The 27,990-nt window shown below is 51.5% G+C and overlaps 2 protein-coding genes across 2 annotated transcripts; both read left to right on the top strand.

Moving 5' to 3' along the window:
• Positions 1-601: 601 nt before the first annotated feature.
• Positions 602-27,990, top strand: LOC308508160 (uncharacterized protein). The gene is made up of 3 exons (XM_081074531.1): positions 602-1,717; positions 11,306-11,411; positions 27,910-27,990. Exon 1 carries the CDS (start codon positions 776-778, stop codon positions 1,415-1,417), a length of 642 nt encoding a protein of 213 aa, XP_080930657.1. The 5' UTR covers positions 602-775; the 3' UTR covers positions 1,418-1,717; positions 11,306-11,411; positions 27,910-27,990.
• ADRA2A (adrenoceptor alpha 2A) lies at positions 2,017-4,939 on the top strand. Its single transcript, XM_081074066.1, has one exon. It carries the CDS (start codon positions 2,166-2,168, stop codon positions 3,555-3,557), a length of 1,392 nt encoding a protein of 463 aa, XP_080930192.1. The 5' UTR covers positions 2,017-2,165; the 3' UTR covers positions 3,558-4,939.

The raw sequence follows: 27,990 nt of genomic DNA, 5'->3' as shown, positions 1-27,990 counted from the left end.
AAAAGATGGTGTGTGTGCATTCGAAATGGGGGTGGGGTGGAGGATGGAGTCTAGCTTTCCAACAGCAACAAAGTTACAATGGTTCATAGCACACCACAGCTGGGCACCCTGCAAAGCAGGGTCAAGGCCTCTTGGATCTGTGGAATGGGTGGACGGTGCCGGTCCAGCGTGGGGGCCAGTCCTGGGCTCTGATGCCTGCAGAGTCTCTTCGATGTGATTTATTATATGAATCCCCACTGCTGCCGGGGGTAGTCACACAGAGGGGAGTGTATGCTTTAGGAAGATTTCTACAACATGACAGTGCAATTTACAATCTGGGTTCTCCTTTTCTGAGCTAGGACCCAAACTTGTCCTGAGACAGGGGAAGGCGCTTTAGGCAAAGGACTGCAGGAGCGGGAGAAGGCGCCGGTGCTGACGGGGAGCTTCCCAGCCATGACCACGAGCCGCCAGCAGGTGTCAGTGCATCCTCGCTCTGTCGCGGCGCGAGGCCTCCGCCTCCAGGACCCCTCCCCAGCGGGGCCTAAGGAGGCGCGGTCCAGACCTCTGGCCGCTCCCGTCGGGGAGACAGCTCTGCGGCTGGCACAACACGTGGTCACCCTCCTCCGAGCCGAGCTCTGAACTCTGGCGGGGGACGCTCCGCAGGAGGCGCTTCCCGTTCCGCCCTAGGGGGTCAATCTGAACCTGCGCCTTCCTGTCTCGCCAGGACTCCACTCTCCCCAGCGGCCAGCGGCACTTGCGGACGAGGGCGGCCCAGCCCAGGGCAAGGTCGCTCCGGATGCGAACCTTACGGGTGGGTGCTTCTCCAGATTCCTATCAGGGGTCCCCAACCCCCTTTCCTCCCGGGACTCAGCTCGATGGGGGCACTCCCGGGTGCCTGCGGCTTTCTGCTTTGCGGGCCCGTCGCTGCTCGGCCAATTCCCAGCAGGGGCCGCTCCCCACTCCCGGGACACGCTCTTTAAACCCCGCGCTCCAGGCACCCGCCTTTTTAAAGGGCACGTCCCGGCAGGGAGGCAGACAGTGCACCCCTGGGTCCCTCGCGGGGCGCGGGCGCTGGACCCGCAGAGGGGAGGTGCAAGGGGCGGGGGAGGGTCGGCTTCCCACGTGGGGGCTGACGCCGGCTGCTCGGCAACGCCGGCTTGATCCCGGGGCTATAAAACCGGTCCACGGTGAGCGCGGCGGAGCAGCGGCGGCTCCGGCTTCAGTGCAGACGGCCAGCAGACGGCGCGTTGCCGCCCGGCCACCCCCAGCACCTGCTCCCCTCAGCCCTGCACTCCTGCCCCAACTCACGCTGCCCTGGGACCCCAGCCTGTCCGGTTGCGCTCAGCGCTCTCAGAGCACCGGGCCGACGCCCAAGGGACCCTGTGACTCGGCCAGGACTCCTGGAGGGCCGATCGCCCACCCGCCCCGGCCCGCTTAAGGACGGGGGCGCCTTCATGCGGCCCCCACACCCTTCACCCCGCCGCAGCCACCGCCCCGGAGCTCCGCGCGCCGCGCCCCAGCCTCCGCAGGGCAAACAACTTTGGAAGTCCCGCCGCGCTCCGAGAGGCGGCAGAGTCCGCTGCTCGGCCCCAGCCCAGTCCCCGCCCGCCCCGCCGCGTCTGGGGGAAGCAGGAGAGCCGGGAATCGCTTCGGGGATGTAAGGAGACAGACATAGGACCCCAAGCCCGCCACAGCACTCCTCCGCTGCCTCCCGGGGTGGGGGCGGGCCCCGCACACGGTAAGACCTCTTGCTTTCGCGCAGGCTCAAGAGTCAAGATATAAGCTAGATGATAGATAAGATAGACAGATAGTTTTAAATTTCCTGTTATCGCTCCAAGTCATGAGGCCAGCGATGATTTTTGTTCTCTCTTCTTGAAGAATAGATCTTTTTCCCCATCGGCCCTACCTATTTCCTCCCGCCGCTTAGAAATAAAACTTGGCTGTGTTTAGGAGCGGGGAGCGAGAGCGCGCCCCCTCCCCGCGTCCGAAGCGCAGGCGAGGCGCCGTTCGTGGGAGCCCGGCCCATGGGCCGCTAGCTGCCCCTCAGCTCGGCCCGGCCTCCTTGCGGCCCCCTCCCCATGTGAAGCGCAGCGGGGCGAGCCGGGCGCCGGAGGAAGAGGAGGACCCACGGGCTCCGGGCCGGAAGGCAGCTGGCAGCAGGCCCAGGCGAGCGGGCACCCGCGTTCATGTTCCGCCAGGAGCAGCCGCTGGCCGAGGGCAGCTTCGTGCCCATGGGCTCCCTGCAGCCGGACGCAGGGAACGCGAGCTGGAATGGGACCGAGGAGCCGGGGGGCGGTGCCCAGGCCACCCCCTACTCCCTGCAGGTGACGCTGACGCTCGTGTGCCTGGCCGGCCTGCTCATGCTGCTCACCGTGTTTGGCAACGTGCTGGTCATCATCGCCGTGTTCACGAGCCGCGCGCTCAAGGCGCCCCAGAACCTCTTCCTGGTGTCTTTGGCCTCGGCCGACATCCTGGTGGCCACGCTCGTCATCCCTTTCTCGTTGGCCAACGAGGTCATGGGCTACTGGTACTTTGGCAAGGCTTGGTGCGAGATCTACCTGGCGCTCGACGTGCTCTTCTGCACCTCGTCCATCGTGCACCTGTGCGCCATCAGCCTGGACCGCTACTGGTCCATCACGCAGGCCATCGAGTACAACCTGAAGCGCACGCCCCGCCGCATCAAGGCCATCATCGTCACCGTGTGGGTCATCTCCGCCGTCATCTCCTTCCCGCCGCTCATCTCCATCGAGAAGAAGGGCGGCAGCGGCGGCCAGCAGCAGGCCGAGCCGCGCTGCGAGATCAACGACCAGAAGTGGTACGTCATCTCGTCGTGCATCGGCTCCTTCTTCGCGCCCTGCCTCATCATGATCCTGGTCTACGTGCGCATCTACCAGATCGCCAAACGCCGCACCCGCGTGCCTCCCAGCCGCCGGGGCCCGGACGCAGTGCCGCCGGGGGGCGCCCAGCGCAGGCCCAATGGCCTGGGCCCCGAGCGCGGCGTGGGCCCCGTGGGAGCCGAGGCCGAGCCGCTGCCCGCCCAGCTCAACGGTGCCCCTGGGGAGCCCACGCCGGCCGGGCCGCGCGACGCGGACGCACTGGACCTGGAGGAGAGCTCGTCGTCCGAGCACGCCGAGCGGCCCCCCGGGACCCGCAGGTCTGAGCGCGGCCCCCGGGCCAAGGGCAAGGCCCGCGCCAGCCAGGTGAAGCCGGGGGACAGCCTGCCGCGGCGCGGGCCTGGGGCGGCAGGGCCCGGGGCGCCGGCGGCCGGGGCCGGGGAGGAGCGCGGCGGGGGCGCCAAGGCGTCGCGCTGGCGCGGGCGGCAGAACCGCGAGAAGCGCTTCACGTTCGTGCTGGCCGTGGTCATCGGCGTGTTCGTGGTGTGCTGGTTCCCCTTCTTCTTCACCTACACGCTCACGGCCGTCGGCTGCTCCGTGCCGCCCACGCTCTTCAAGTTCTTCTTCTGGTTCGGCTACTGCAACAGCTCGCTGAACCCGGTCATCTACACCATCTTCAACCACGACTTCCGCCGCGCCTTCAAGAAGATCCTCTGCCGCGGGGACAGGAAGCGGATCGTGTGAGCGCACCGTCCGCGACCCCCACCCCGCGAACACGCTCGTGAGAACTGCGGGCGGCCGGGGTCGGGGGGCGCGCCCACGCAGTCCCAGCACTCAACCCCGGGGGCGGCCTGCTCTGCGTCTCCTGGATGGAGGGCTGCCCTGCGGCCTCCTTGGGCCATCTGCTCTTCCCTACCAGGACCAGTACTGACGGGGAGGGCCACACGCCCCCCAGTTGTTAGGACCGCTCCTGACTCCCAGCGATCTTCCCTGGGCCGCCCCTGATCAGTATTGTTATTTTCACTTCCCCTCAGTCCAGAGCAGTTCAGAGCAAGTGCTGGACCCCAGAGGGTATGGCTCACGAAGGGTTAACAGATGGGCGTTACCCAGTCCTGGCTAATTGCTCTCCCCCTCCCCCAACTCTATTTTTAAACAAAGCTCAGGGCAGCCCAGCCCACCCTCCCATCCCCCACTGTAAATATACACTATTTTTGATAGTACTTGCGGGGTGGGGGTGGGGTCCCTAATGTTGCTTGGCTTTTGCAGTCGGAATCCTGTCTGTTGGAGATGCCCTCGAAGTAGACACGTCTGTTTGGTTCAGGCCAAGTCCCTCTGCAGTGCAAGCCCTTTTTTAGTGTCACTTACCTCCCTCTGTGTCCTTTTCAACAGCAATTGGTGACTGATCCTTTGGGCCTAGACCTGCTTTGAGATTCCCTGAGGGGGAAAAGATTTGTCCATTTTTTTTCCCTGTGCCTAACAGCATAATTGCCTTTTCCTATGTAAATATTGTAATGATGGACCAAGGCAGAAGTAAATGAACCCTTCTGCCTTGCATCAGCCCCGTGTATAAAGCCATTATCCCCAGATGCACCCTTGCCCCAGTAACTCCCTTTAAAACCGCCTCTTTCTGATGTCCTCTCCCTCTTTTTTCTCTGGGGCCACTGCTTGAAGAATATGTATGTTTCTATTTTGTACGTATGTGTGCCCCTCCATCCCCCAAAGTGCTGACTGAGGGGGAAATCTTTTAGCTGCTGTTTCTAGACACAGAAGAGTGGAAATTAGGTGGAAGAGGCAAACCTGATACAATTTGCCCAAGGTAAACAGTTGGAAAAGACAAATGGGCCTGCCAAACTGTACAGTTCCTGCCCCAAGAGCTCTTAGGTATCAAAGTGTTGTCTTTCCCCCCTCGCTCTGTTTTTCTGGTTGAGATCATGTCATTGATGAATTCCCAAAGTCAACGGAGGAGGGAGAAGACCTTCATGTTTACATCCGAGTTTCTACATGTTTTAGACTCTTTAAGGCCTGCACTCTTATTTCACTAAAGAAAAATTAATGTCAGCACATGTTGCTAATGACAGTGGATTTTTTTTAAATAAAAAGTTTACAGATCAAATGTGAAATAAATATGAATTAAATGGTCCTGTCTGTTATTGGAGTTTCCAAAAGCTTTAAGACTGGGAACATTTGGTAATACACATATTTTTTAAATTGAAAAGAAATACATGTACGTGATAAAACATCTTTAAAAGTGCAAGCAATAACAAAGCTACCATTCACCAAGTATTTCTTATGTGCTGAACACTATGGTGAGCCTGTTAATGGTTCTGCTTCATTTAATCTTCCCCCAAACCCTATAAGGTATGGACTATTAATATAGTACGGACCCATTTTACAGGTGAAGAAACTGAGTCTCAGAGAGCAAGTGATTTGCTCAAGGTTACCAAATGGTAGAAATGCATTGTATCCAGCTTTATCTGGTTGCATGATCTATACTCTTAACCCCAGAGCCTTGCCAGAGCCACATCGTTACCACTTTGCAGAATGCTACCAGCAGTGAGGTCTCTACGCAAAGTGTGCTGTATACACAAAGTGTGGAGTCGATCATAAGTATGTAGATACGCACAGAATATGTACATACTGCAAAGTGTCTGTATGCCCTAAAGTGTGTAAAACTCAAGGTGTGTATATTCCCCTAAAGTGTCGTTATATACACAAACTGGAATATACTCCAACATGTGTATCCTTAAAATGGGGTAACATACAACATGTGGTGTGTAGCCTGTGGGGTAGTATATACACAGAGTGCAGTATAAACATCTAAATAGAACCATTTATTTATTACTTGGTGGCTTGAATCGTCTCTGGCCAAAGGCATGGATCCTCCCTGTTGCATTTCTGTAATAATCGAGTTCCACCCTGCTGTCTAGGAGGGCTTGAAATCCTCACACGACGGATGGTTATGGTTATGGTACTTTGAAGCAGGAAGGGCCCTTCGAGAGCCAGGAATCCAACCTTTCATCTTCCAGGAGGAATGACGTGCTCAGGGTCCCACAGCTCTAGGTAACAGGGCTCTGGACCCATACTGCCTCGCTCAGCTGGGAAGCAGCTGATGGGTGTGAGCAGTTCCGTACATGTGCATAACTACACACAACACTGATGAAGGAGAGCTGTTCAAGGAGGAGCTGCGTCTGAAGCCTGGTCACAAGCCACAGGCCTCGGTTTGGGGAAGGATGGACTTTATAAGGCCAGCCACTTATAACATGTGCAGGTCCTCAGAGCGCCCTCTGAGCAGCACTTGTCTTCCTTGATTTCTTTTGTTGGGGTCAGGGTGTGTGTGCAGGGGTGGGAGGCTGGAAAGCCCTGAGAAGTCATCTGGGTTCTGAGGGGCCTGGGGGAGGCAAGACCTTGGTTCTGAGAGGGTTTTGTAGAGGTGGAGATGAGTTCCGCCATCGCCTGGCCATCTGAGCCTGCAGACAGGAGGATGGGCTGGTCCTCAGCTCCTGCCTGGGGGCTTCGTACACCATGGCCTATGCCGCCAAGTCTGGCTGCCTCTTCTGGTGCTGAGCCCTGTTCCCTACCCCCGCTCCAGCTTCTCAGTCACTCCCACTCAAGGCACCCATCGCCCCAAAGGCAAACAGTGCCAGACAATAGGCTAGTCTGGCAGGCCCCTAGGAACCGGGCTGTGGTGTGTCCCAGACACAGGGGCAGATACAAACACTGCTCACTGTTGACTCTTCTGCTCTGTCTGCGGGTCATGTTTGTCTTGCCTTCACCCCCAAAGGCCCTGCTCCTTTGGGAAAAGGGGAAAGTGTGGGCAATTGTGCCACGGGGGGCAAGCCTCTGGTATCTCCACCATCCATTCCAGCAGCAGAGAAGCCTCAGAGATGGAGGGGGCCTGAGAAAGTTGGGGAGAAAGGGCTGGAGTTCACAGGGGACATTACTGTTTATTGCAGAGGGTTCAAGCAACAATCTGCATAGGTCTCAGTTGGGGAGGGGAATTGAGATGGAGGAGTGATCCACATGGGGGTCTTAGCCCGAAGATCAGGAGGTGAGACTGTCTGTTACCACACAACTTCCTGTTCACATCTGATCCCGATTATCTGGGCCAAGAGGATCGGTCTTCATGGCGGCATCTCTTATTTTATGTGACTTGGGTTGGGGTATCAACAGCCGCTGGCTTTTGGGTCTGAAGTGTATCTTGCCAGATTCAGTCCTGCAAAGTGCCTTGAGTTGGGGGGCGGGGAAGTGCCTCACTTGAGCCTGGGTGTAAGACTCTGTTCAATTTCTTCTGTGCTATATAGGGCTGTGTGGGGACAGAGCCCCAGAGTGCAGTTTCCAGGCTCTCGGCCTCACGTGGAACGGTGTTCACTCGGGTAGTAAATGGCCATCAATTGTGATTGGATGGCCATCAGCTGTGGCTAGTTGGCCGTCAGCTGTAACCAGTGAGCCATTGGCCACTAATATAACTGCCGTGGCTACGCTAGCAGAAAATGGGGCTAGCGAGAAGATGGTGGCTGAGCCTGCAAGAGCGGATTGCAGAGAGGTCGATGCTGCCAGTGAGAATATAGTGATATGATTCCCCTACCTGTGGCTCTGTGGGTGTTCCTTTTTGGCCTCACCATGTCCTGCGTTCTTATGTGGGGAGTGGGAGCAGAGACCCCCGCAGGAGACCCCGCATGACAGGCTGGAAGAGAAAATGATGAAAAAGGAGCTTAGGCTTTCCCCTCCTTATAATTCTTTTATAATTGAATCAGTGTTTTAGAGCCAGAAGTTTCCACACATATCCTCCACTCCCAGATTGTGCTGTTCAGTCCCTGAAAAGCCGACTGGTCAGGTGGCATCCCTGGGTCCCTGGAGCCCACTGCTCCCCTGACTCTGTCTGATGCCATCAACATCCAACAGGAATTCTGTTTTGCTGTTGGATTTGGTGAGTTATTGATCAACCCCAGAGGAGCCCTCTGTGCCTGCCCTGTGCTCTGGAAGCTTTCAGGCTGCCTGGGGAGACAGGATGTGCCTGCGTGAAGCATAGCCATCCAACAACGACAGTGAGTGTGGGGGGCAGTGAATGCTGAGTGCCCACCGAGGGTCATCGGCGTCTGCCTGTCCTGTGAGAGTGGACAGGGGAGAGGTCACTATGGTTGGGAGCTCAGGGAGTAGCATGGGGGTGCTGGGGTGCCAGGACGTGAGCTGAGTGAGGAGGGGCAGGGAAGGCAGCTCTGGTTCTAGCAGCTGAGCCCTGAGAAAGCATTGCCAGGCCTATCAGGCCTCAGCTTTATTTCTCCAACCTGTTCCCTGGAGATGACATGGTGAGCTCCTGTCCCCATTTGAGGACACCCCTCAGGAAGCCTGCCTTCCTGACTCAAGTAGCATAGCAGGATCCGGGGACCCAGGCCCCTGCCCTTGTCAGAGCCCGCTCTGCCCTGGGCCCTGCCAGCCCCCACAGTGGGCCTGGGAGGCTGGCGAGCCGGAAAGGGCGCCTTCCTCAGCAGAGGGAGGTCACAGGCAGTCACCAAGCACAACCACAAACACCAGTGTTTATTTTGAAAATAGTATCGATTTCTTTGAGTACCTGAAATCCTGGAGTTTAGAGTCAAATACAAAGGAGGGAACAGGGCCTGTTGGAAAGAGTGTGGACCTGGGCATTAGGAGGTCTGGGTTCTAGTTTCGGCCTTGCCTTTTGCGAGGGGTATGACCTTGGGCAAAGTCCTTTCTAAGCCCTCATTTCTTCATTTATAACATGAGAATATCTGGTCTAGATCAGTGTTATTTAAGTGTGTCCCGTACAGTTAATTTAACACAAACTCAATCTCAATCTCTCTCTCTCTCTCTCTCTCTCACGTATTTGTCATCTATCTGTCTGCCTGTCTATCTACGTCGTCTACCTGATGAAATGCTGGGTTAGGTGACCTGTAACAGGTGCCTTCTCATCAGGACTTCTCAGAGCCCTGAACTTGCCAGTGTGGGTTGTGATTCTGAGAGGGGGTGGATATGGTGACCGATGTTTCTCCGTGGACGGCAGACTTTCATTTTTATAGAGCATCAAAGTGACACATGTTTTCTGGAACCCTTATTGGGGCATACTGGACTTTTCTCCTGCTCGGTTTTGAGGTTCTATGAAATGCCCGCTCTGTTCTCTCCTTCTGTCCCTCCCTCAGGTGAAGCACACTGGGCACAACTGGTCCAACAGTCTTTGGCCTCACGAAGGCTTGAGGTTGTGTTGGGGCTGTTATGAGTATGGCCAGACTGCACACACACAGACATACAGACACACAGGGACACAGACAGACACATGTACACTGCTCCCTTGCTAGCTGGTGAGTCAGGTGAGACACAGCCCCAGGGAGCCGTGAGGCTGGCTCTTGGCCACAGTTGTCTAGGCTGTCCTCACGTCGGGCCCAGTGAAGAGGCCAAGAAGCAGGCAGACACTGCGCTGCCAGCAGTGAGGTGAGCTGGGGCCTGGGGAGGAGTGTGGGGCCCTGCCCAGGTCCATGGCTGTTCTTGTCCCCTGGGTCACTAAGAGTTCTGCTGCTCCTTACTCAGCACCCCTTAGCCTTCCTTCTCAGTAGATACACACCTTAAGGATTCTCTCTTATGCCCTGGCCGCAGAGGAGGTGCTGAGAGTTTTAATAAACGGTGAATTCCTTCCTCCCTCCTTTCCTTTCTTCCTTCTTTCTTTCTTTCCTTCCTTCCTACCTTCCTTCCTTCCTTCCTCCCTTCCTTCCTTTTCCTTCCTTCTTTCCTATTTTTTTGAGCTGTCCCCAAACTAATATCACTGATACTGCACTATTTGTGCTGGGGGTGGAGTGGTAAACAAGATAGTGAGGACCTTCACCCCACAGACCTTCTTCTTTTGTGAGGAGACAGATGCTAAGTTGGCACCAGGGGATGGTAAGCAGGTTGATGAAGGTGGTACAGTGGGTGACGGGGACTCACTGTGGGGGCGCCTGGCTTGGGCTAAGCCATCAGAGGATGGTCGCTGGGCAAGTGACAGCTGGCGGAGAGCTGAGGGGTGGGCACGAATAGGTCTGGCAAAGAGACTGGGGTGGGAGGTGGAGCATGATATGTTCATGCAACCAAGTAAAGTCCCCTTTGGTCAGACTGTGTGGCCTGAGAGGCGGAAAGGAGAGTGGAGAGGCCGAGAGGGGGTGGCGCCAGATCCTGCAGCCACTTGGAAAGATTTACCTTGAGGGCAATGGGGGCCACTGGGGGAGTTTTAGGCAGAGGACGAACAGGGTCAGATTATTTTTGTCTGGAAATCATTCTGGCTCCCGAGTGGAGACTGATGGGGTGGGCAGTGCTGAGAACAGTAACCCAGATGACAGTGACCTCAGTAGGAGGCTGACAGGAACTCACAGAAGCCCAGGGCTCCTGCCTCCCCCAAAGCCACCCAGAGGCACTGCCAGTCTCTGTACAGACCCAGATTTGGGGATTTTGGAAGTGTCCTTGCTTGCAACATGCTGTACACCACCACCCTCACCCTCTGTGAATTTTCCTCTTTAGAGAGTGGTTCCTGGGCTCAGAGCTCATGCTGACATGCTGACAACTCAGCCAGCCTTGGTGGTAGGTAGAACTAACTGACTGTGGGACCTGGTCTGACTTTTCCGATTTCCAAACCTCAGCTGCCTCATCGACACAAGAGGTCAGAAAGGATAAGAGGCGAGCACAGGGAACCAGCGGCTGTGTACGCCACTGAGCTGCCCACAGCCGCGCTGACAATGCAGGGGTGAATGAGAGCTCGCAGGATCCCGGCGCCCCATGGATTCTGCTTGGGATCCGAAGAGCTGATAAGCCCCGAATGTGGGACTTGCCTTGCTTACTCCTATTCCAGACTTGCCCAGGCCCCTCGAGGAGAAAAGCCCTCCGCAAGGAGATCAGGAAACCTGTGACTTGACCCACCTGTCTGCTCCCCTGTCACGAGGAGCTCTCAGCAGCAGGCTAGGCCTTTTCCTATGACTTTCCATATGGGCTTGGTTGCTTGAAACGCAATCCCTATACTTTCAACATTTGCTGGTTTGCGAGGGAGCTGTTTCTCTCAGGAGTTCCCAGAGAGGGTGTTCACCTCTCAGAGGGAATGGCTGGTGTTCCTGAGAAGGGCACGTTGAAGTTAAGACTTGGGAGCCACAAGGCCTGATCATCATCTCAGTTCCATCACACAGCTTTGATTTTAAGCTTGAACAGCTGATCTAGCCTCAGTCTCCCCACCTGTAACTTGGAGATTAGCATTCCCCGTGTTTTGGTGAGTAACCCAGGCCGGCGTTTGCATCAAGCAGACAGCCAGTCTCTTCCACTCCAGGCTGGGCACTGAAGGCTTGTGTTTGTTGGTGAAGCTGCTGTGGGCAGAGCCGGGCTGCGCTGGCTAGTTTGATCAGTGCCAGCACCACACCCTCACAGCCCGTGTTGTAGAGTGATTTGTGACAGGGAGTTGACCTATTAGACTCTTCACTGTCTCTCTTTCCAGCCTGATGAAAGAAAGACCTTGTGTTTTTCAACAGAGCGAAAGTGTGGGACTGGACGAACGCCAGGTTCCACGCAGGACCCATGATGACTGCGATGGTTTCCAGTGAAGCAGCCCTGAAACCGAGACTTCCTGATGCCCAGGTCAGTGCTCTTCGTGAGCTTGTTGCACCCCAGGCCGGTCTTAGTGTTGTTTCTGACCCCAGAACTCTGCCCAAGCTGTTCTCCTACGCACGGAATGCCACGCGGCTCGTCCCCGGCTGCCTTGCAAAATCACACCCAAACTGTATAGCCAAGCTACACTACAACACATTTTTATTTTAATAGTGGAAAGAACCTGGGGTTTGGCATCAATTATTCCAGGGCTTAAACCTTGGGTCTGACTCCCTGTCAACTTCCCTTCCTGTCCCTGAAGGTGGCAAATGCCCCATGGGGGTGTTTGAGGAGGGACACCGCTCTGCTGCGGTGAGAGGGCTGCTCACGAGCTTGTCCACCTGCCCAGCCCATCCTCCCAGGCTCTCGGGAGGGTCTTTCCACCACTCATTCTTTTTGCTCAAATGGTTTGGGGCCTAGACCAGTGTCTTCACCAATTCTACTGTGCCCACTTCGTGGGGGGCAGGGTGGCATCTTTTAATCAGAAGAATTTCAGATGTAAACCAAGCGGAAAACATGAGAAATGCAGATGTTTTGCTTTGGGAAAGATTTCTCCCCTCTCAGCCATGCTTAGCCCACAAGTTCTCCAAGGGATTTAGCACCTGGATCAGAGGAGTTTGGATTTCGGTGTTAGACTGACAGGGGCTCACACTGTGGCTCCATTTCTGTCTGTCTATGTGACTTTGGACTATTTGTTGCTTTTCCTAGAGCCTCAATATCAACTGAAAAATGGGTAAAACGTTACCTTTTCTCCACAGTCTCAAGGATGCATGGTTATCATATTTTATCCCTGACAGTGTGAGTTCCACAAAAGGAGGAACTTTTTTTCCTGCCGAGTCTCAGGCAACCTACAGTAGGTACCCAATAAACATTTGTCAGATGAATGAGAGAATGATGTTAATGGGATGGAATACACCCAAGTCAGACATGACCATTGAGAACCACATGAAAACACGGGAGGGGGAGTGTGAAAATGAATACATAGTGTCTGTGAAAAGGAAAGTATCAACAGGCACAGACACTGCGACGCTCCCCACACGTGCATGCCCATTGTAGGACAGAGGGGCTTACGTTCTTGAAGAACAGGGGCTGTGCTGCCTGTCGTGGGGAGTCCCCTTTCCTAAAGACATTTAAGCAGAGGTTAATTTGGTAAAAGGGCTTCTTCTCTGGGCTAGGGTTGAATCAACAGAGATCTGCAGGTCTCCTCACCTCCAAGAGCCGTGGTTCTGCTCTGCTTTGGCGCCTCAATAGACTTGAGAATGAAGGCAGGTGTGCCAGCATAAGTGGACGGACCTCAGGCCATAAAAGTTCCCAGGGGCCTGAGAGGAACACCGGCTAGAGGATCATGGAAGGATCCGCAGAGAGGATACCTTTGTGCAGGGCCTTGCGGGTATAGAGTGTGTGTGTGTGATTTATACATGTATGTACATATCATGTGTATGGTATATCTCATATGTGGCATATCTCATATACATAGCATATGTCATATACCTGATATATCTATATATCTGCATCTATATCTCCTATCTCCTAAGGCAGTGAAATGAGTGCTTGGGGATATGGGAAAGAGTTTCAGCTTTTAAACCCAGAGAGATGGTGTATTAGGGTTTTCCAGAGAAACAGAACCAACAGGATGTGTGTATTTCTATTTATCTATCTGTCTATCTACTATCTACTGTCTACCATCATATCACATATCTACCATATATCTATCTTCTGTCATCTATTTATCTATCATCTATCTTTCCAGATTTATTTTAGAGAATTGGCTCATGTGACTGTGAAGGCTGCCAATTCCAAAGTCTGCAGTTTAGGCCGTCAGGCTGGAGGCCCAGGGAAGAGCTGCAGTTTGAGTCCAAAGGTGGTCTGCTGGTAGAATTCCTTCTTTCTTTCTGTTAAGTCCTTCTATGGATTGGATGAGACCCATTCACATTATGGAGGGCAATCTGCTTTATTCAAAGTCTACTGATTTAAATATTAATCTCTTAAAACACACCTTCACAGAAACCGCTTAAATTATGGTCGACCAAATATCTGGGTACTGTAGTTCAGCCAAGCTGATACATAAAAGTAACCGTCACAGATGGGCTTCAAACAGAACCCTGATCTAGCAGTTGGTTCTCGGGACTGTGGAGTTGGTACAGCAGGTGTTCCTGTGCAAGCTTGCAGACCATACACAAAAGACGGTCTCAGCTCGTTAAGACTGGCCCCGACTCCGTAGGGAAGGAGCAGGAGGTCAGAGCTAATCAGCTCATATAGTTCAGTGGTCACAGTCACATTGCTGGTGGCCCTTTGTGTGTGCAGCTGTAGACACCAGCTGTATTTTGCTTTTGGGTGACTCAACTCCTGCATGCCACTCTCCATGGAGACTACGAGAGGACAGCCTCAACGTCAGGCTCACTGTGGGGCTGTGTTTATAGCCACTTCTGTTGGGTTCTCTGTCACGTGGCCTGGACCTGGCAGGGGCGGGGCCTCCTTATCATCACTCTCCCTCATCATCAAGCAGCTCTGGCATGTACTCACTGTTCCTAGGACCCATCCTAACCTCTCGCCTCACTCACTTGCCCCTGTCCTGTCTTATTCTTGGCTGTCCTGGGGGAACCAATGCGGTTACTCGTTCTCTTGATTGGAATTTGTTTTGTTTTGGGTTTGGCACACGCTCTTGTCTTCTGGGTCTTGGCTCCTCTTCATAATGATGATGATGACACTTTTCAGTCGGAATGGTGCCTGTGCTTGTCTCAGCAGCACGTGGAGAATGCCTTGGTCCTGCCTCTGACCCAGTGCCTGGGACCCTGCTGTGACGATGACAGGAATGACTCACTCTGCTGACCTCAGCTTTGCAGATGAAGTTTGCACACTTCCCACGAGGGCAGGTCCATGGGAGCAAAGCTGAAGGAGGCAGTAGATCCGGGGTGCTCTTTACTAGGTTCTGCCTCCAAGCTCCTCATGGGATTGGACTCCTCGTTTGACTTTCTGCATATCCCTCTGTCCCACAGCTCCCCAGAATATCCCCTGAACTGGGGCAGAGGGAACAGAGGTGATGGCTTCTGTCTGTAGCTCATCAAGGTCATGTGTATGATGAAGCCCATGAATGAAAATTGATCTGTATGTAACGGGTCTCGTGGTGGACGCTGTGGTTTGCTTCTCCTACTTCCATTCCCTCTTCTGGCCGTAGGCTCCCCGAGCCCCCGGGTCCCCAATCTATGTTTAAGCACTTCTCTCTCACCACCCTCGCCCATGTGTCCATGAGCTAAGCCCAGGTCTGTAACACACCAGTTGTATCGCCCTCCATGAGCACAGTGATTGGGCCATGGTTTCAGTCCCTTCAGGATGCTGCAACAGATTATGATACGACAGACGGGGCAGCTTAAGATCAGAAACAACCTTCCAGGAAATGGGCTCAGAGGTTGTTGAAATGTGTAGATATTTTTGTGTGTTGAGTTTTTGGGATAGTCTTCTTTGATCTAGTTGGCAAGATGAAACTATACGAGCTGAGAGCATGGGCCACGTGGGCTTCCAGCTTTCTATAATTACATTCTGCCTCTTTTCACATCCCTATAGACATTTAGCCTTCAAAACTGTGCAACAGCAGGAGTCCTGTAAATGCCAGTAATGCCTGTATATCAGCTGTGCGTGAGGGTGGGTCCAGTAAGAAGGAAGGAGAATTATGGTCGAGGTATGTTCCCTGGGGTCAGCATACCTGTACTCCTGCTAAGCTGCGTGATTCCAGGAAGAGAGGCATGTCCGGGGGCCACGTTTCTCTTGTCTTTCCAAGACTAGCTGGGCTGTTACCAACTCCTCAAATTCCTCCATGTTTATTTGTGACTTGCCATATTATTTAATTTAGGGGGGAAGTGCTGAGTCTATGTAAGCCTTTCCTCTCTCTCTAACTAGCCTGAAACTGCTGGGTGGGCCAAGACTGTGCCTTACCTCTCTACAAACCAACCTCTCCTACTCCCTACCTGGCATCTAGCATGGATCCCTGCGTAGCTAGGGTGTTTGGTATGGTCTCGTTGATCCTGGAACCTATGCTGTCATGGGAGAGGTGGGTAGCCAGTGCATGTGAGGGAAGAGTCTAAGGGAAGAAGTTAGGTGTGGGCAGGGAGGTGTGCGTGAGGTGGTTAGAGGAGCAAGGAAGTGGCCAGTGAAAGAAGGAGGCTAAAGCCCTGCTCCGTTGTTCAATCTGAGTTCGTGTGCTCCATTGGCTGGACTGAGCCCTCGATAGAGTGAGCCTGAATTCATGGCTTGAAATGGAGACGTGGAAGAAAAAGCAACCATAGCCACTGAAATAAGGTGAATATTGACCTGCTGGGCTGGAGTCCTTCCCCTGGGCCTGCCCTGTTGGGTGGTCTGTGTTCTGACCCATGAGGGGTGACGTGGAAGGGCTAGTGGCCAAAGAGCTATGGGCAGAGGGCTTGCTCTTGTCTTTCCTGGGCAGAGGGCATGGAGGTCATTTGGGCTTGGTCCCTGATCCTTCACTGTCTGCAGCCTTCTTCTAAGGATCTCATGGACACGGGGATTTTGAAGCTTCCAGCCCTGTTCCCAAAGCAGATGCACTGAAATGAGCCTTGACCCCTACCTACTATCTCCACCCTAGGATGACTGCTGCCCCCTCCCTGGGAGACACCTTCACCCACAGGCCCCACACACTGGCACTGTGCTCAGTTGTTAACCAAGGAAGAATAACCCTGCCCTTTCCACTCCAACCTGAGATGGTCTGGGGGTCTTGTGGATGCTCGATCCCAGACTCAGCTGTGAGGGGGCGGGGGGGGAGAGAGAGAGAGAGAGAGAGAGAAACAGAGAGAGAGACAGAGAGAGAGGCTGATTTAAGACTGAACAAGAACAGGAGACAGAGGTCAGAAACCAGTGGAAAGTCACAGAAAGCACTTCCTTTCTCTCCGCTGCCCTGGCCTCAGCCCTGCAAATGGTCACTGTCCTGGGTACAAGGAGGTTGGGGTGGGAGTGAAGTACAGAGGGCCGAGGCATGTGCAAGCACTTCTAGCAGTGAGCAATGTGTTTTTGGGAGAGGATACCCATGAGCAACAACTCCTCCTTGGTTACCACATGAGTGGAAGTAAATAGGCAGCTGAGCCTGGCTTCTGAGCTGAGCCCCTGGGGCCATGCAGGGGCCCTGATCCTCCCACTTACTATTTCTATGACTTAGACATATCTTCTCACCTTTCACTGCCTCAACTTCATCATCTGTAAAATGGGTATCCTACCACCACCTCCATAGGTAAGTCAAATGAGACTATGGTGAGGCAGCACTTTGAAAACTGTAACATTCCTGCCATAGTGATGATGGACATGGCAGAGACAGCACAGGAACCCCCCACTGTAGTGCTTCGGGTCTGTAGAGGGATGGAAATGGGCAGGAAAGGCCGCTCTGAGGAAGACAGTTTGGTCCCCACAAGAGTCTGCATCTTTGTCCTTTTTGCATTGGGCCATAAGAAGCTAGGAGCTCAGAGGGCTTTGGGGTGGTGAGTGTAGGTGGCTGAAATGAATGGAAAATAGGCAGAGAGACCATGTCCCTCATTGCTTCTGATTTAACCCTTCACTTATCTCTTGCGGCAAGAACTACAGGGACCCTTGGATCTTCAAGCGTGATATTTTTATGGAGGTGGTGTTTGTAGACTCAGGAAGAAAACCAACCCTCTGGCATTGTCTCAGTCTTGGCCATCCCTAAAAATACGATGTGATGTGGCTAATGAGAAAGCACAACAAGCCTGGCTCGGCATGACCTAATATAGCCTGGCATTCAAGCCTGAAACAGCACGTAAGTGGGGATTGTAATTGAAAACACAAGATGTCTCTCTGATGGCATGGCAGGCAGCCTGTTGCTTTCTCTATGGGGCCAAATCCTGGAGGCTCTCCTGGATTTACCCCCTGCAGCCTCTTATTCACCCTCTGGCTAGTGGGTTGGCATCAAGTTGACCACTAGCCCAATGAATTCTTGTGGGGAAGAACGATGGGCTCAGTGCCATGAGGATCATAAATTCCATCACCCCAACTTTTTGGAGAGAGGCACAGACCAACCTCCCCTGTCCCCCAGCCCTGTGGAAACCCCAGCTGGCCTGGTTTTGGCCCTACATGGAATCTCTGAGAGCTGCTGGTCCAGCGCTCCCACCTCAAACGGTGGATTGAAGCCAACCTCCCGTGTGGGAACGTTCTGGCAATACCAACGGCTGTTCCTCCTCTTCCTCCCTCGTTCTGCATAACGTGGTCTGGTGGGTTAGCTGCGAAGCAGGAGAACTCAGGTGCTGCTCTGTGATGACTTGTGACTCAGGTTTGGGCAGGAGGGGCAGGCAGAACATGGGAGGGGAGAAGCAAGGCTGAGAGGGATCCACTCACCCGTTTGTCTGAAGCCTTTCTGGTTTGGGCACTGAAAGTTGGAAATCCCAGGAAACCTCTCCGTCTTGCGACAACCAGGATGATTGGTCACTCGAATGTATCAACCATCCCAAACCTGCTTGTCATGGGGACTCAGTGTGCTCTCTGGACTGGTGTCCCATGAGACTCACCCAAGGTCGCAGGGCAGAGGGAAGATCTGAATCCAGGGCCTCTGACCCCAAGTTCAGGGTTTGTCCCTTGCCTGTGTTTCTAAGGTTGTTCATGGGGCACAACACCTGGATCTCCAGTGATGTTGGCCAAGGCCTTTCCATAGAATGAAAGTGGTGATGAAAGAGGGAGCAGAGGGGGAATCTGATCACCCTCTGGGGAGTAAAGCCTCAGGGCTATGGGACCCCAAAAGGGAAAGCCTCAATCTCTGCCCTTAAGAAGTTGACACTGGTTAGAAATATGCAGCAGGCTTGCCTATGGGTGCCTGGCTCAGGTGCCACTCTATGCCACCTACACACACATACCATGCATGGAAAATAGGTAAAGGGTGTGGCTTATCAAGATTTTGTTACTCTCACTTCCCTTAAAGAATTTATTCTTCAACAAATATTTATTACATATTTATTCTTTAACATGCTGTCACCTCTGCCTGGAACACACTCTTCCCCTCTGCCCGCCTCCCCTCCTTTATCTTTGCCACCCCCGTGCATCCTAATTCCACCCATTCCTCAGATTTCAGCTCAATATTCATAATATTTATGGAACACTTAGTATGAAGCACTTTGCACTGCGTCACTCATTTAATCCCCATGGAAACTGCATGAGGCTACTATACCCATTTCACAGATGAAGAAACTGAGGTTAGTTAACTGGCTTGCCCAAGGACACATGGAACTTAACCGTTAAGCTGGAGTACAGCCTGGCCTGTGCCCACCCTGGAAGGAAGGCTTTCCCAGTCTCCACGTTCCTGATTCCAAAGCCTCAGTGGTTATTTCCCATTGGAGCGCTTGTCACACACAGAGCCATGGAACAGCCAGGCTCCTTGTGTTTCCTCCCTGAGACAGTTCACAGAGGACTGGGATCCTCCCTGCTTCATCCCTAGTTCTAAGCATTTAAAAGGGGCTCATTAATACCTGTTGAATGAATAAATGTATGAATATATGGAAGAATGGATGATTTACCTCAGTGGCTAAAGGAACTGTGAAGCTGAGGTCCTCAGCCAAGGCTTTGGTTTTGTCACTATGGGGCACCACACACTGGCAGGGCTGAGTCAGAGGGCTCTCGATGTCACAGGATAAACACGACTCTCCTTTGTGGAGTGACGACAATAACTGTGAGATTGGGAAACAAACTGATTTTTAAACACTAACACAAACTTAGGCCCTTTTTCTGGAGTAAAGTGAGATAGAATTCTTAGGCTAACACAGAGATGTGGAGGAAATGTTATGCTTGTAATACCCTCTCTAGGCAAGTCTCAGATCTCACTAACCCTACCCCTCCTCTATTGCAATTTGTCTCTGCTGTTGGGGGTGCTTTGGTGAAAAGTTTGAGAAATGCTGCTCAGAGGGGTGGCTGGAACTCAGGGCATGGACAACTTGTCTCAGTATGGGGGACAAGAGGGTATCTTCTGGGAGGAGCACTGCACCAGCAAAGGCCCAGAGATGGGAACACGCTGCAGCCTTCCGCCTGCTCCTGGGAGCTGGGTGAGCAGGTCACCATGAAGGGCTTTAGCTTGGAAGATGCCAATAGCTGTTGAAATAAAAGCATCATAACCACATCCTGAAGTACCACTATAGCCTCTTGGAAAACCTCACACTATTTTTAGTTTTTTTATAGCTCAAGAAAATGCCATCTCTTTTCCTCCCCACCAGCCAATTCATTGTTGATTTTGCCTGGGTCTTAAAACCCTGTTCTCCTTTTTTGCTCAGTGAGACCAATCGGCAGTGGGGTGGAGTTCCTCTGTCCATTTCTATTTTCATATCTTGTGTCACTTGTTCACATGGGAAAAATCCAGCCTTTCCCCCACGTCGGGGCCTGCATAACCTGGCTTCACAGTTGTAGGCATGTGATTGCTCTGAGTCATGTGGGGGGCAGATGTGAACAAAGGAACATCAGGACTTAAGGTTCAAAGAGCCCGAAGTCGGCATGACTTGTGCTCCACACAGCGTGTTTATTTCAACAGTGGAGGAGAAGAAGGGGAACCAGTGCTTTCTAGGCTGCGAGGAACCAAGAGGAGTGACTCTCTCCATTGGAGGAATTCACACTAATTTCCTAGGAATGTCGGGAGATGCTTGGCGGTCACAATCCTTTGCTGGTCACAGAATGCTTTTCTTGAGTGGTCTATTTCTATGTCTAGTACTGTAATAGGGAAATGAACAGAATGCTGGAGAAAACAGATGATGAATGGGCCTATTCTGTCTGCAGGGATCAGAGAAGTCTTCACAGAGGAAGTGACGTGTTACCTGGGTCTTAAAGGATAAGAAGAAAGGAGTAGAGGTTCCAGGCAAAGGGAACATTTCCAGAGAAAATAATATTTACCAGAGGACTTTCCTTTCAAGGAAAGTCTCATGATGTTGGAAGATTATTTTCTTGGATAAACTGTTTGGGACAAACGTGTCCTGAGAACATAAGACGGTCCCTAAACAGTGTGGAGACAACTTTCTGAGGAGCTTTTGGTTTGCTGGGTACGTTTGGGACCAGAGCTGAATGGTTTGGGGCTGTGGAGGAGCTGCTGAGGACCACATGCTCAGGTCTTTCCTGATCCCATCTGAATTCAGGAAGAGTTCGTTTTTAAGGGCTATCAATGTTTTGCCAGCCTGGGATAGCCATACCTGCCAGGGCAGCACACGCCTTAAAGATCAAGGAGCTGCTGCTGTGGGCATCCTGGAGGGCCATCCATGGAAAGCCGGGAGCTCCCTTCCCAGGAGATCTCTGTCTTGAGTCTGGGCAGAAGCAGGAAAGCTGGAAAGAGCAGAAAGTGGGAAGATTTCATGCATGCAATTTCCCTGCTTTTGTGTCATTGACCAAGCCTGTCCGGCCCCAGCCTGTATTGGGCAGATGTGGATATTAGGGTGTGGATATTGGCAAATGTTACGGGAAATTCCTAATTGGGTGCTTAGCTGCTGGGACCGACAGGTCACACTGACAAGTAAACGGATCTGTCAGGAATTCAGGTGGCCCAGGAGGTGAGGTGGGCAGAGCATGTGTATCATGAAAGCTGCTGACCCAGAGGCAAAGGCTGGAGGAAGGCAAAGTTCCTTGCAGTTGGAATCCTACAACATCTGCTTGTCATTTCTCGGGCCTTTGGGATGACGTGGGCTGAAGGCTTGACACAGCACTTCTCTTTCACGTGCAAAAGCTTCACGCTCTACTTCTCAGTGACAACAGCAACCTCCCTGCCACCCAGTAAGAGTAAGTAATGGTTTCAGGCCTCTTGCCCTCCCCCTATGCTAGGAAGGCCAACCAGCTGGATGTCAGCTCCTTTTACCTGGCCACTCCCTGGAGACGATGAGGTGAGGCCCAGAAGACAGCCAGCTCCTGCGAAGCCCTTGCTGTGTGCCAAGGACCATCTTAGATGGCTTCTATTGCACGCACAGTCTTTAATCCTCCTGACAAACCTTCAAAGTCGGTGTTAGATCTCCCCATTTTATAGAGGAGGAAACTGAGGCCCAGGTGAAGGATTCAGCCCCAAGTCGGCCAGGGACCCTGCTCCCGTGTGGAAGGAGTCTCTCATGGGTGTCCTGCAGCTCTAATGGCAATAATGAATGAGGTTTCTGTTCTGTGCATGGCCCTGCCTGCGAGGTCCTGGTGGGGCATGAGGCAGTCTATTCCTCCATGGGTCAGGGGAGTCAGGATTCACAGATGTGGGGAGCTGGGTTCCTAAGCCCAGCCAGGTGATGGGCTCTCAGCCTGTTAGGGCCCAGCTGGGCTTTGTGCACTGAGGTGAGAGGGGGGCAAAGAGGTGGTTGTTTGTGGTGCTCAGCGGGGAAAGAGGGCGGGACACAAGCTCAGAGAGACAGGGTGGGACCCTTCTCACAGCACCTTGAAGGCTGTTCTAAAGCCGGGGATGTTTTTTCAGGGGGAGAGCAGGGGACACCAGAGGCCAGTATCACTTTCCTTCTGCTCCTTGGGGTGGGGCTGCGAAGACGTGAAAAGGAAAGGCAGGCCATGGGCAAGGGTCAAGTATACAGAAGGGAGGATCAAAAGTCCAACGTGGTATTTGCTTGTCCCATTTGCTTGCCGAAGGCCACAGGGAAGCTGACTGGCAGCTGGGGTGCAAAGCCAGGATCTTCCAATGAATTGGAGCCCTGCTGTCATTCTGGAATTCTCACTGGGGGGCAGGAGGGAGTGGCCCCATGGAATCTCACCTCTTCTCTAGCCAGGAGCATAGCTGGCCTTCTAGGGCCAGATAAGGAATATGGCTGCCCTCTCCCCTGCCCCCTTGGGAGCCCCAACTAGACAATGTCTTGTTTACCTCAGACTTTGCAACTCCCTTCTCTTTCTGCCAGTGAAAGCGGAAATTGGAAGGCAAAACCTGTGGCGGAAAGGCCTTGAAAATTGTTTATAATCTCCAAGTGTGTGGCAGAGAGAGTGACAGGTTTATGACGGCTACTGTGTGATTCTGCCACTTTGTAGGAAAATTAATCCCAAGGTACCTTTCTTTTTTTTAAATGATGCATTCTCAAGGCTGTGAGCTTGATCCTTCCCCACCAATACCGTGTATTTATTTTGAATGCTACTTCTCAGGAACCTTTACATTCAGCTTTCCTAGGTGGTACTGCTTGGTTTGGACTGATGTCAATGTTAGATTTTATTTCCCTAACACAAGAATGGCAAATACACCTCATTTCATGTCCACCTCAGCTAAATGGTGATGGCTCCCTGGAGCTCTGCCTTAGGAAGAAATCTGTGGCCAAGACCAGACCCAGGAGGAAATAGTGCTATGATTGATAAACAGGGTGGCTGTCGATAGGAAAGGGAGGAGAGGTGGCACCTGTGGGGTCCCTTATTGAGGGGATTGCACTAAATTTCCCCACCCCTGCCTGTGCAGTCTGTACTCATCAGACCGTTCAAATAAAAGGTCAGTCCTGTTAGCTCAGGGTTCCAATATGCCGTGCCCAGCCCGATGCCCTGCACACTCCAGAATCGTCTGGACTCCACTCAGCTTCCAGAAAAATGAACTTCCTACAACATAGACACCAAGAGCTCTCTGCTGCCTATAGTAACACATGGGGCCCTTCAAAGTTTGGACCCAACTTTCCTCCCTAGTCTCCTCAGTGACACTCCTACACATGCACCTTATGTGTAGCATGTCTCAGTTCTTCTCCCTATGTCCAGAATTCTCAGTGCCCTTTATATCTCCCTGTATTTGCACATGCTGTTCCCTTTGCCTGGAACCTCTATTCCTTTCTTCTTATCCTTTAAGACCCTGGTAACACGTCACTTCTTCTGTGAAGACTTCTCTGATCCCTGCAGACAGAATAGGCCCCTTCATCATCTGTTTTCTCCAGCATTCTGTTCATTTCCCTATTATACTAGTAGATGTAAAAACATACCGTGCAAGACGCAGCAAGCTGTTTCCCCACTAGCCCATCATCCACCAGGGCAGGGACCACTGTGTGATTCTGCAGTGTCGCACTGTGCCTGGCTCACAGAAGCAAGAGTCTGGGTGAAGGTTTAGGGAATGAACCAACGTGAGGATGAAGGAACTCCAGGATGTGTTGTAAAGTGACTTGAATTTCTATTCTCACGTATTCCAGCCTGCCAAAGACGCGGCTTAAATCACCCTCGTTGTAATGAGAGACGAGGAGGAAGAACAGTGATTAAATGGGCTTGGTAAAACTTCTCTGTTTCGTGTTTGGAATAAAAAGGGGAAGGTTGAGATAAAACAGTGCTTATTGCATGTTGGTCCTATCACAGCTGAGCTGGCTTCTCCAGGCAGCGAAAATGTGAGCCCAGGGGTGGAGAAGTGGCACAGAGCTGGGTGCTGGAATGGAAGCAGTACCAGGGGTGGCAGTGGGACAGAGGTTGAAGGCGAAGAGGGGGCATAGTATCACAGAGGCGGTGAAGTCTGAGTGCGGCTTGAGGGCAGAGTGGGATAGTGTCAGGTGGGGCACTTGTTCCAGGCAAAGAGTAGCGAGCACAGTGATTGGGGACGTGTGCACAAACGGCCGCCACACTTGGAGCCCCAAGCCCATGGGGGAGCAGTCTGCTGTGTTCCTCCTCAGCCGGATCCTCAGCCCGGAGAGGCTGAGCCCCATCCCATGCTCAGAGCAGGGCAGGCCACACACACAGTGGCCCACTGATTTTTCTTGCCCTGGCTGGCCTGTTGATATAATTTGTAGGTCTGTGTGGCATGTGGCATCATTTGGAGGTAACAAACGCTGTCAGGTTCCCTAAGAATGGGCTGTGGCCCTATGTCATCCTTAGTCAACTTCTCTGACTAACTAGAAAGGCAGTAAGGGACGGCCCCCCTCCCATAGCCACTGTCTTAGCCCATTACCCAGCCAGTGCATTGAATATCCAGAGCATTGTTGACCTCGAGGCTTGCGGGAGGCACTGAGTCTGGAAGGGACCCAGATCCTGGCCAGCTACTAGGTGGGAGAGTGGTAGAAACCATCCATGGAGACCACTCTCTGGTTCCCTGAGGGTCCGTACTCTGAGCACCTCACCTCAGTTCCTCTGTTCTTCTGATTATCTCTGCGGGCCATCACTTTACACACACCCTTCGGGTTTGGCTTTGGAAGTGGCTTTCCTTACACTTGGCCTCTGTGTCCACCTTGGTAGTGGCTCCTATTAACTTTTTGTCTACTGTCCCTGCCCTCTAGCTCTGTAGCACTGCCAGGACTCCCAGCGGTGGCGGCAAGCCACCAGGCCAAGATGCTCCGTGTGGGGATACTTCCTGAAGGAGAGACCCACACCTCCCACTTCCCGGCACTGCCTTGTTAGCTGGTGTGCGTCATGGCATCTGGCTTGTTTGCCCCAGATGACCTCTGTTGAACACCCACATGCTGCGCCACAATAAGCCTAAGCCACAGGTACTATTCCTCCTTTGACAACTGAGGAAAGTAAAACCCAGTGAGTGGGGGTGACCTGCCTGTGGGCACAGTGGTGCGTGCTGGGCTGAGCCCAGAAGTCAGTTCTCTAAGTCCTTTTTGCCACTCTAAGGAGAAAGGTTGAGAGCATGGGGCATGACCTCCTGGCATTTTGCCATTCGGTCAGTTTCGCCCACATGCACAGATGGGCCTCATTAGGGGCTCTGGAAGTCCTGGTGTCCAGAGCAGAGTAAGTCAGCCTTGCTTCCAATCCATCCAATATTTATTGAGCACCAACTGTTTGCTAGGCAAGTGGGACACAATGGTGAGCAAAGGAAGCACAGATTCCGCATTCATGATCTTACCATCCAAGACGGTAAGACACAATTCAGAAAATCACATGCACAGGTGTGCAATTACAACTGCAACCTGTGCCCGGGGTGAGAGCAGGTATCATTGGGAGTCCAGCCTGATCTGACTAGTTTGGTGCTGGGTCGGGCATTGGTACTATTTTTAAGGCTTCCCAGGTGATTCTAAGGTTCAACCAGGTCTGAGAACCATCAGTGTGCTGAGGCAGAGCGTGGGGATATGGGGGCTTCGGATTCCGTACTTGGGTGCTCTCTGCAGTTTCTTACCTGTAACTGAATGTGGGACGTTTTGATACAGTTTCATCAAAATTCCAAATTGCTGCTTCTAATTTACAAGAAACACACTCAGCAGTTACCTTTGATTCTCTCTCTCTCTCTCTTTTTTTTTTTTTTAACTTAAATTGTCCCTGAGCCACATGCCAGAGTCTGGGATGGGAAGAGATTGAGGGAGGGGTGTAGGATATCTGTTTTCACACAGTGCTCGGCCAATCTTGAAAATAGCTGAATAGAGAACATCAACTTTTAAAATTTTTAATTAAAGTTTATTGGGGAGACAATGGTGAGTAACATTACATAGGTTTCAAGAGTACAATTCTGTAATACATCATCTATATATCACATTGTGTGTTCACCACCCAGAGTCAGTTCTTCCATCACCATGTATTTGATCCCATTACTGTTTTTCAAAAAAGTAGTTTTTCTGAATAAGGAATGCACTCACATGGGTAAAAGATAAAGTTGAGAGTGAAAACTGTCCCTGTCCACATTAATCTCTCCTCTATGCATTTCATGCCCCCACCCTTAATAGGCAAGAACTTTTATTTTTTTTTCTTTTAAGTTTTAGTTTCTTTTGACAATACAAGTAAATTTAAAAAAATATTACCCCTCCAGTTTTTTCACAACAAAAATTGCACATTATAAACACTGTTCTGCAGTTTTCCCTAATCAATATATATCTTGGAGTTCTTTCTGCATCAGTACAGAAAACCTTCCTCATTCTTCTCATACTTTTCTTCAAACAGCTGCACAGTATATACTGCATTGGGTAGACATACCATAATGCCATAACTTACTTAGCCAGTCCCAACTGATGGGCATTTATTTGACTGTTTCCCATCTTCTTCAGCTGTAATAAATTATGCTGCAGTGAATAACCTTATAACGATGGAACTTCACATGTTTGCAAGTTTTTCTGTAGGGTAAGTTCCCAGTAATAGGATCACTGGGTTAAAGGGTATATGCATTTGTAATTGAGGTAGACATTGCTAAATTGCCTTCCACGGGGGTTCCCCCACAAGTAACGTAAGAAGGAGCTTGTTTCTCCACAGGCTGTCCAATAGAGCGGATAGTTAAATTTTTGGCCTTTGGCCAACTTGCAAGATAAACAATATTTTCTCAGTGTAATTTTCATTTACATATTTCTTATTGTGAACACAGTCAAGCATCTTTTCATATATTTAAGGGTCATTTATTATTCCTTTGCTATGAACTGTCTACTCATATCCATCTGTATTATTGTCCCTTTCTTAGCAATTTGTAAGAGCTTGTACATTTTAGAGAGATTAGCCCTCAATCTGTGAGTAGGGTTATAAATATTTTCTTCCAGATTTTCATTGCTTATCATTTTTCCACGCATAAGTTTTAATTTTTGTTAGTGAAATTGATCCATTTTTTCCTTTTATGCCTTCTGGAATTTGAGTCCTGGTGAGAGAATGTCTACCCGTGGCTAATAGAGAAATTCTGCTGTTTGCTTCCAGTAATTTTATGGTTCCATACATTTTCAGTTTTAAATCTTTGATCCATTTAGAGTTTATCCTAGTGTATGGTGTGCGGGATGGGTCCAACTTTGTTTTTCTCCAGATGGCCACCCAAGTGGCTCCATATCATTTATTGATTCATTCTTATTTCCCTCACTGATCTGAGCGGTCACATTTATCACATACTCAATTCCATACATAGCTGGGTTGATTTCTCACAGTTTTACTTTGTCCTGTTGGGATATTTGGGCATATGCTGTGACACGGTGATTTAATTATTGGGGATATCTAGCATATTTTTTTTCATAGCTCTTCTTTTTCAGATGTCCTATAGATATTTTGGCTTGTCTATTTTTCCTATTTGAATTATAGAATCTGATTGTCTACTCCAATTCTCTCCCCTCTCCCCCAATTCTGTTGGTATTTTATAAACCAGTGATTAGGAGTACAGGCTCTGGAATGAGACTGCCTGCATTCAAAGCTCAATTGCCATTTGCTCTGTGAGTTTGGGAAAGTTTCTTAATTTTTATAAGCTTCACTTTCCCCATTGTATATTTCATAAAATACTGTGTTATGAGAACATCCACATAAAGAACTCAACTAATATTTATTTCATTTACTATGTACCAGGTACAATAAAATGATGACTTCTGATGCTATTATTTTTATGATCACCATCAAAATATCTTCATGACAAAGTATGCCCACATCAAAAGAGCGATATCTCAATGTCATGTGTTGCTGGAGGGCGACAGAGAGAAGAGGGCTCTAGCAGCTCCTGTGTGGCCATGAAATTGGGGTGATGGGATTCGTGACCTTGGGAGTGGAGGGCCCTGGGTGGGCTCTTGTGACCAGAGGGAGAGCCTCTTGAAGGCCGATGTGTCCTGAGATTTAATACACTCTAGCCTCTGGGGGCCGAAGTGTTGAAACATGGGGGGCTTCCAAATCTCAGAAAACAGCTCCCTTCTTTTCTCCTCCCTCTTCCTCTCAGTTCCTTTCCCAGCATAGAGAGGATTTTTGATTAAAGAAGAGAGAGGCCCAATAATAACAAGAACGATGATAACGACATTTG

This window comes from Rhinolophus hipposideros, assembly GCF_964194185.1.
Source record: "Rhinolophus hipposideros genome assembly, chromosome: 15".
Classification (NCBI taxonomy): Eukaryota; Metazoa; Chordata; class Mammalia; order Chiroptera; family Rhinolophidae; genus Rhinolophus; species Rhinolophus hipposideros.
The sequence above is the reverse complement of the archived record's forward strand: the minus strand, read 5'-3'. Positions and strand labels throughout refer to the sequence as shown.

Coding starts and splice junctions, on each gene's coding strand:
- LOC308508160 (XM_081074531.1), top strand. CDS start 776: ATGCGAACCTTACGGGTGGGTGCTTCTCCAGATTCCTATCAGGGGTCC.
- ADRA2A (XM_081074066.1), top strand. CDS start 2,166: ATGTTCCGCCAGGAGCAGCCGCTGGCCGAGGGCAGCTTCGTGCCCATG.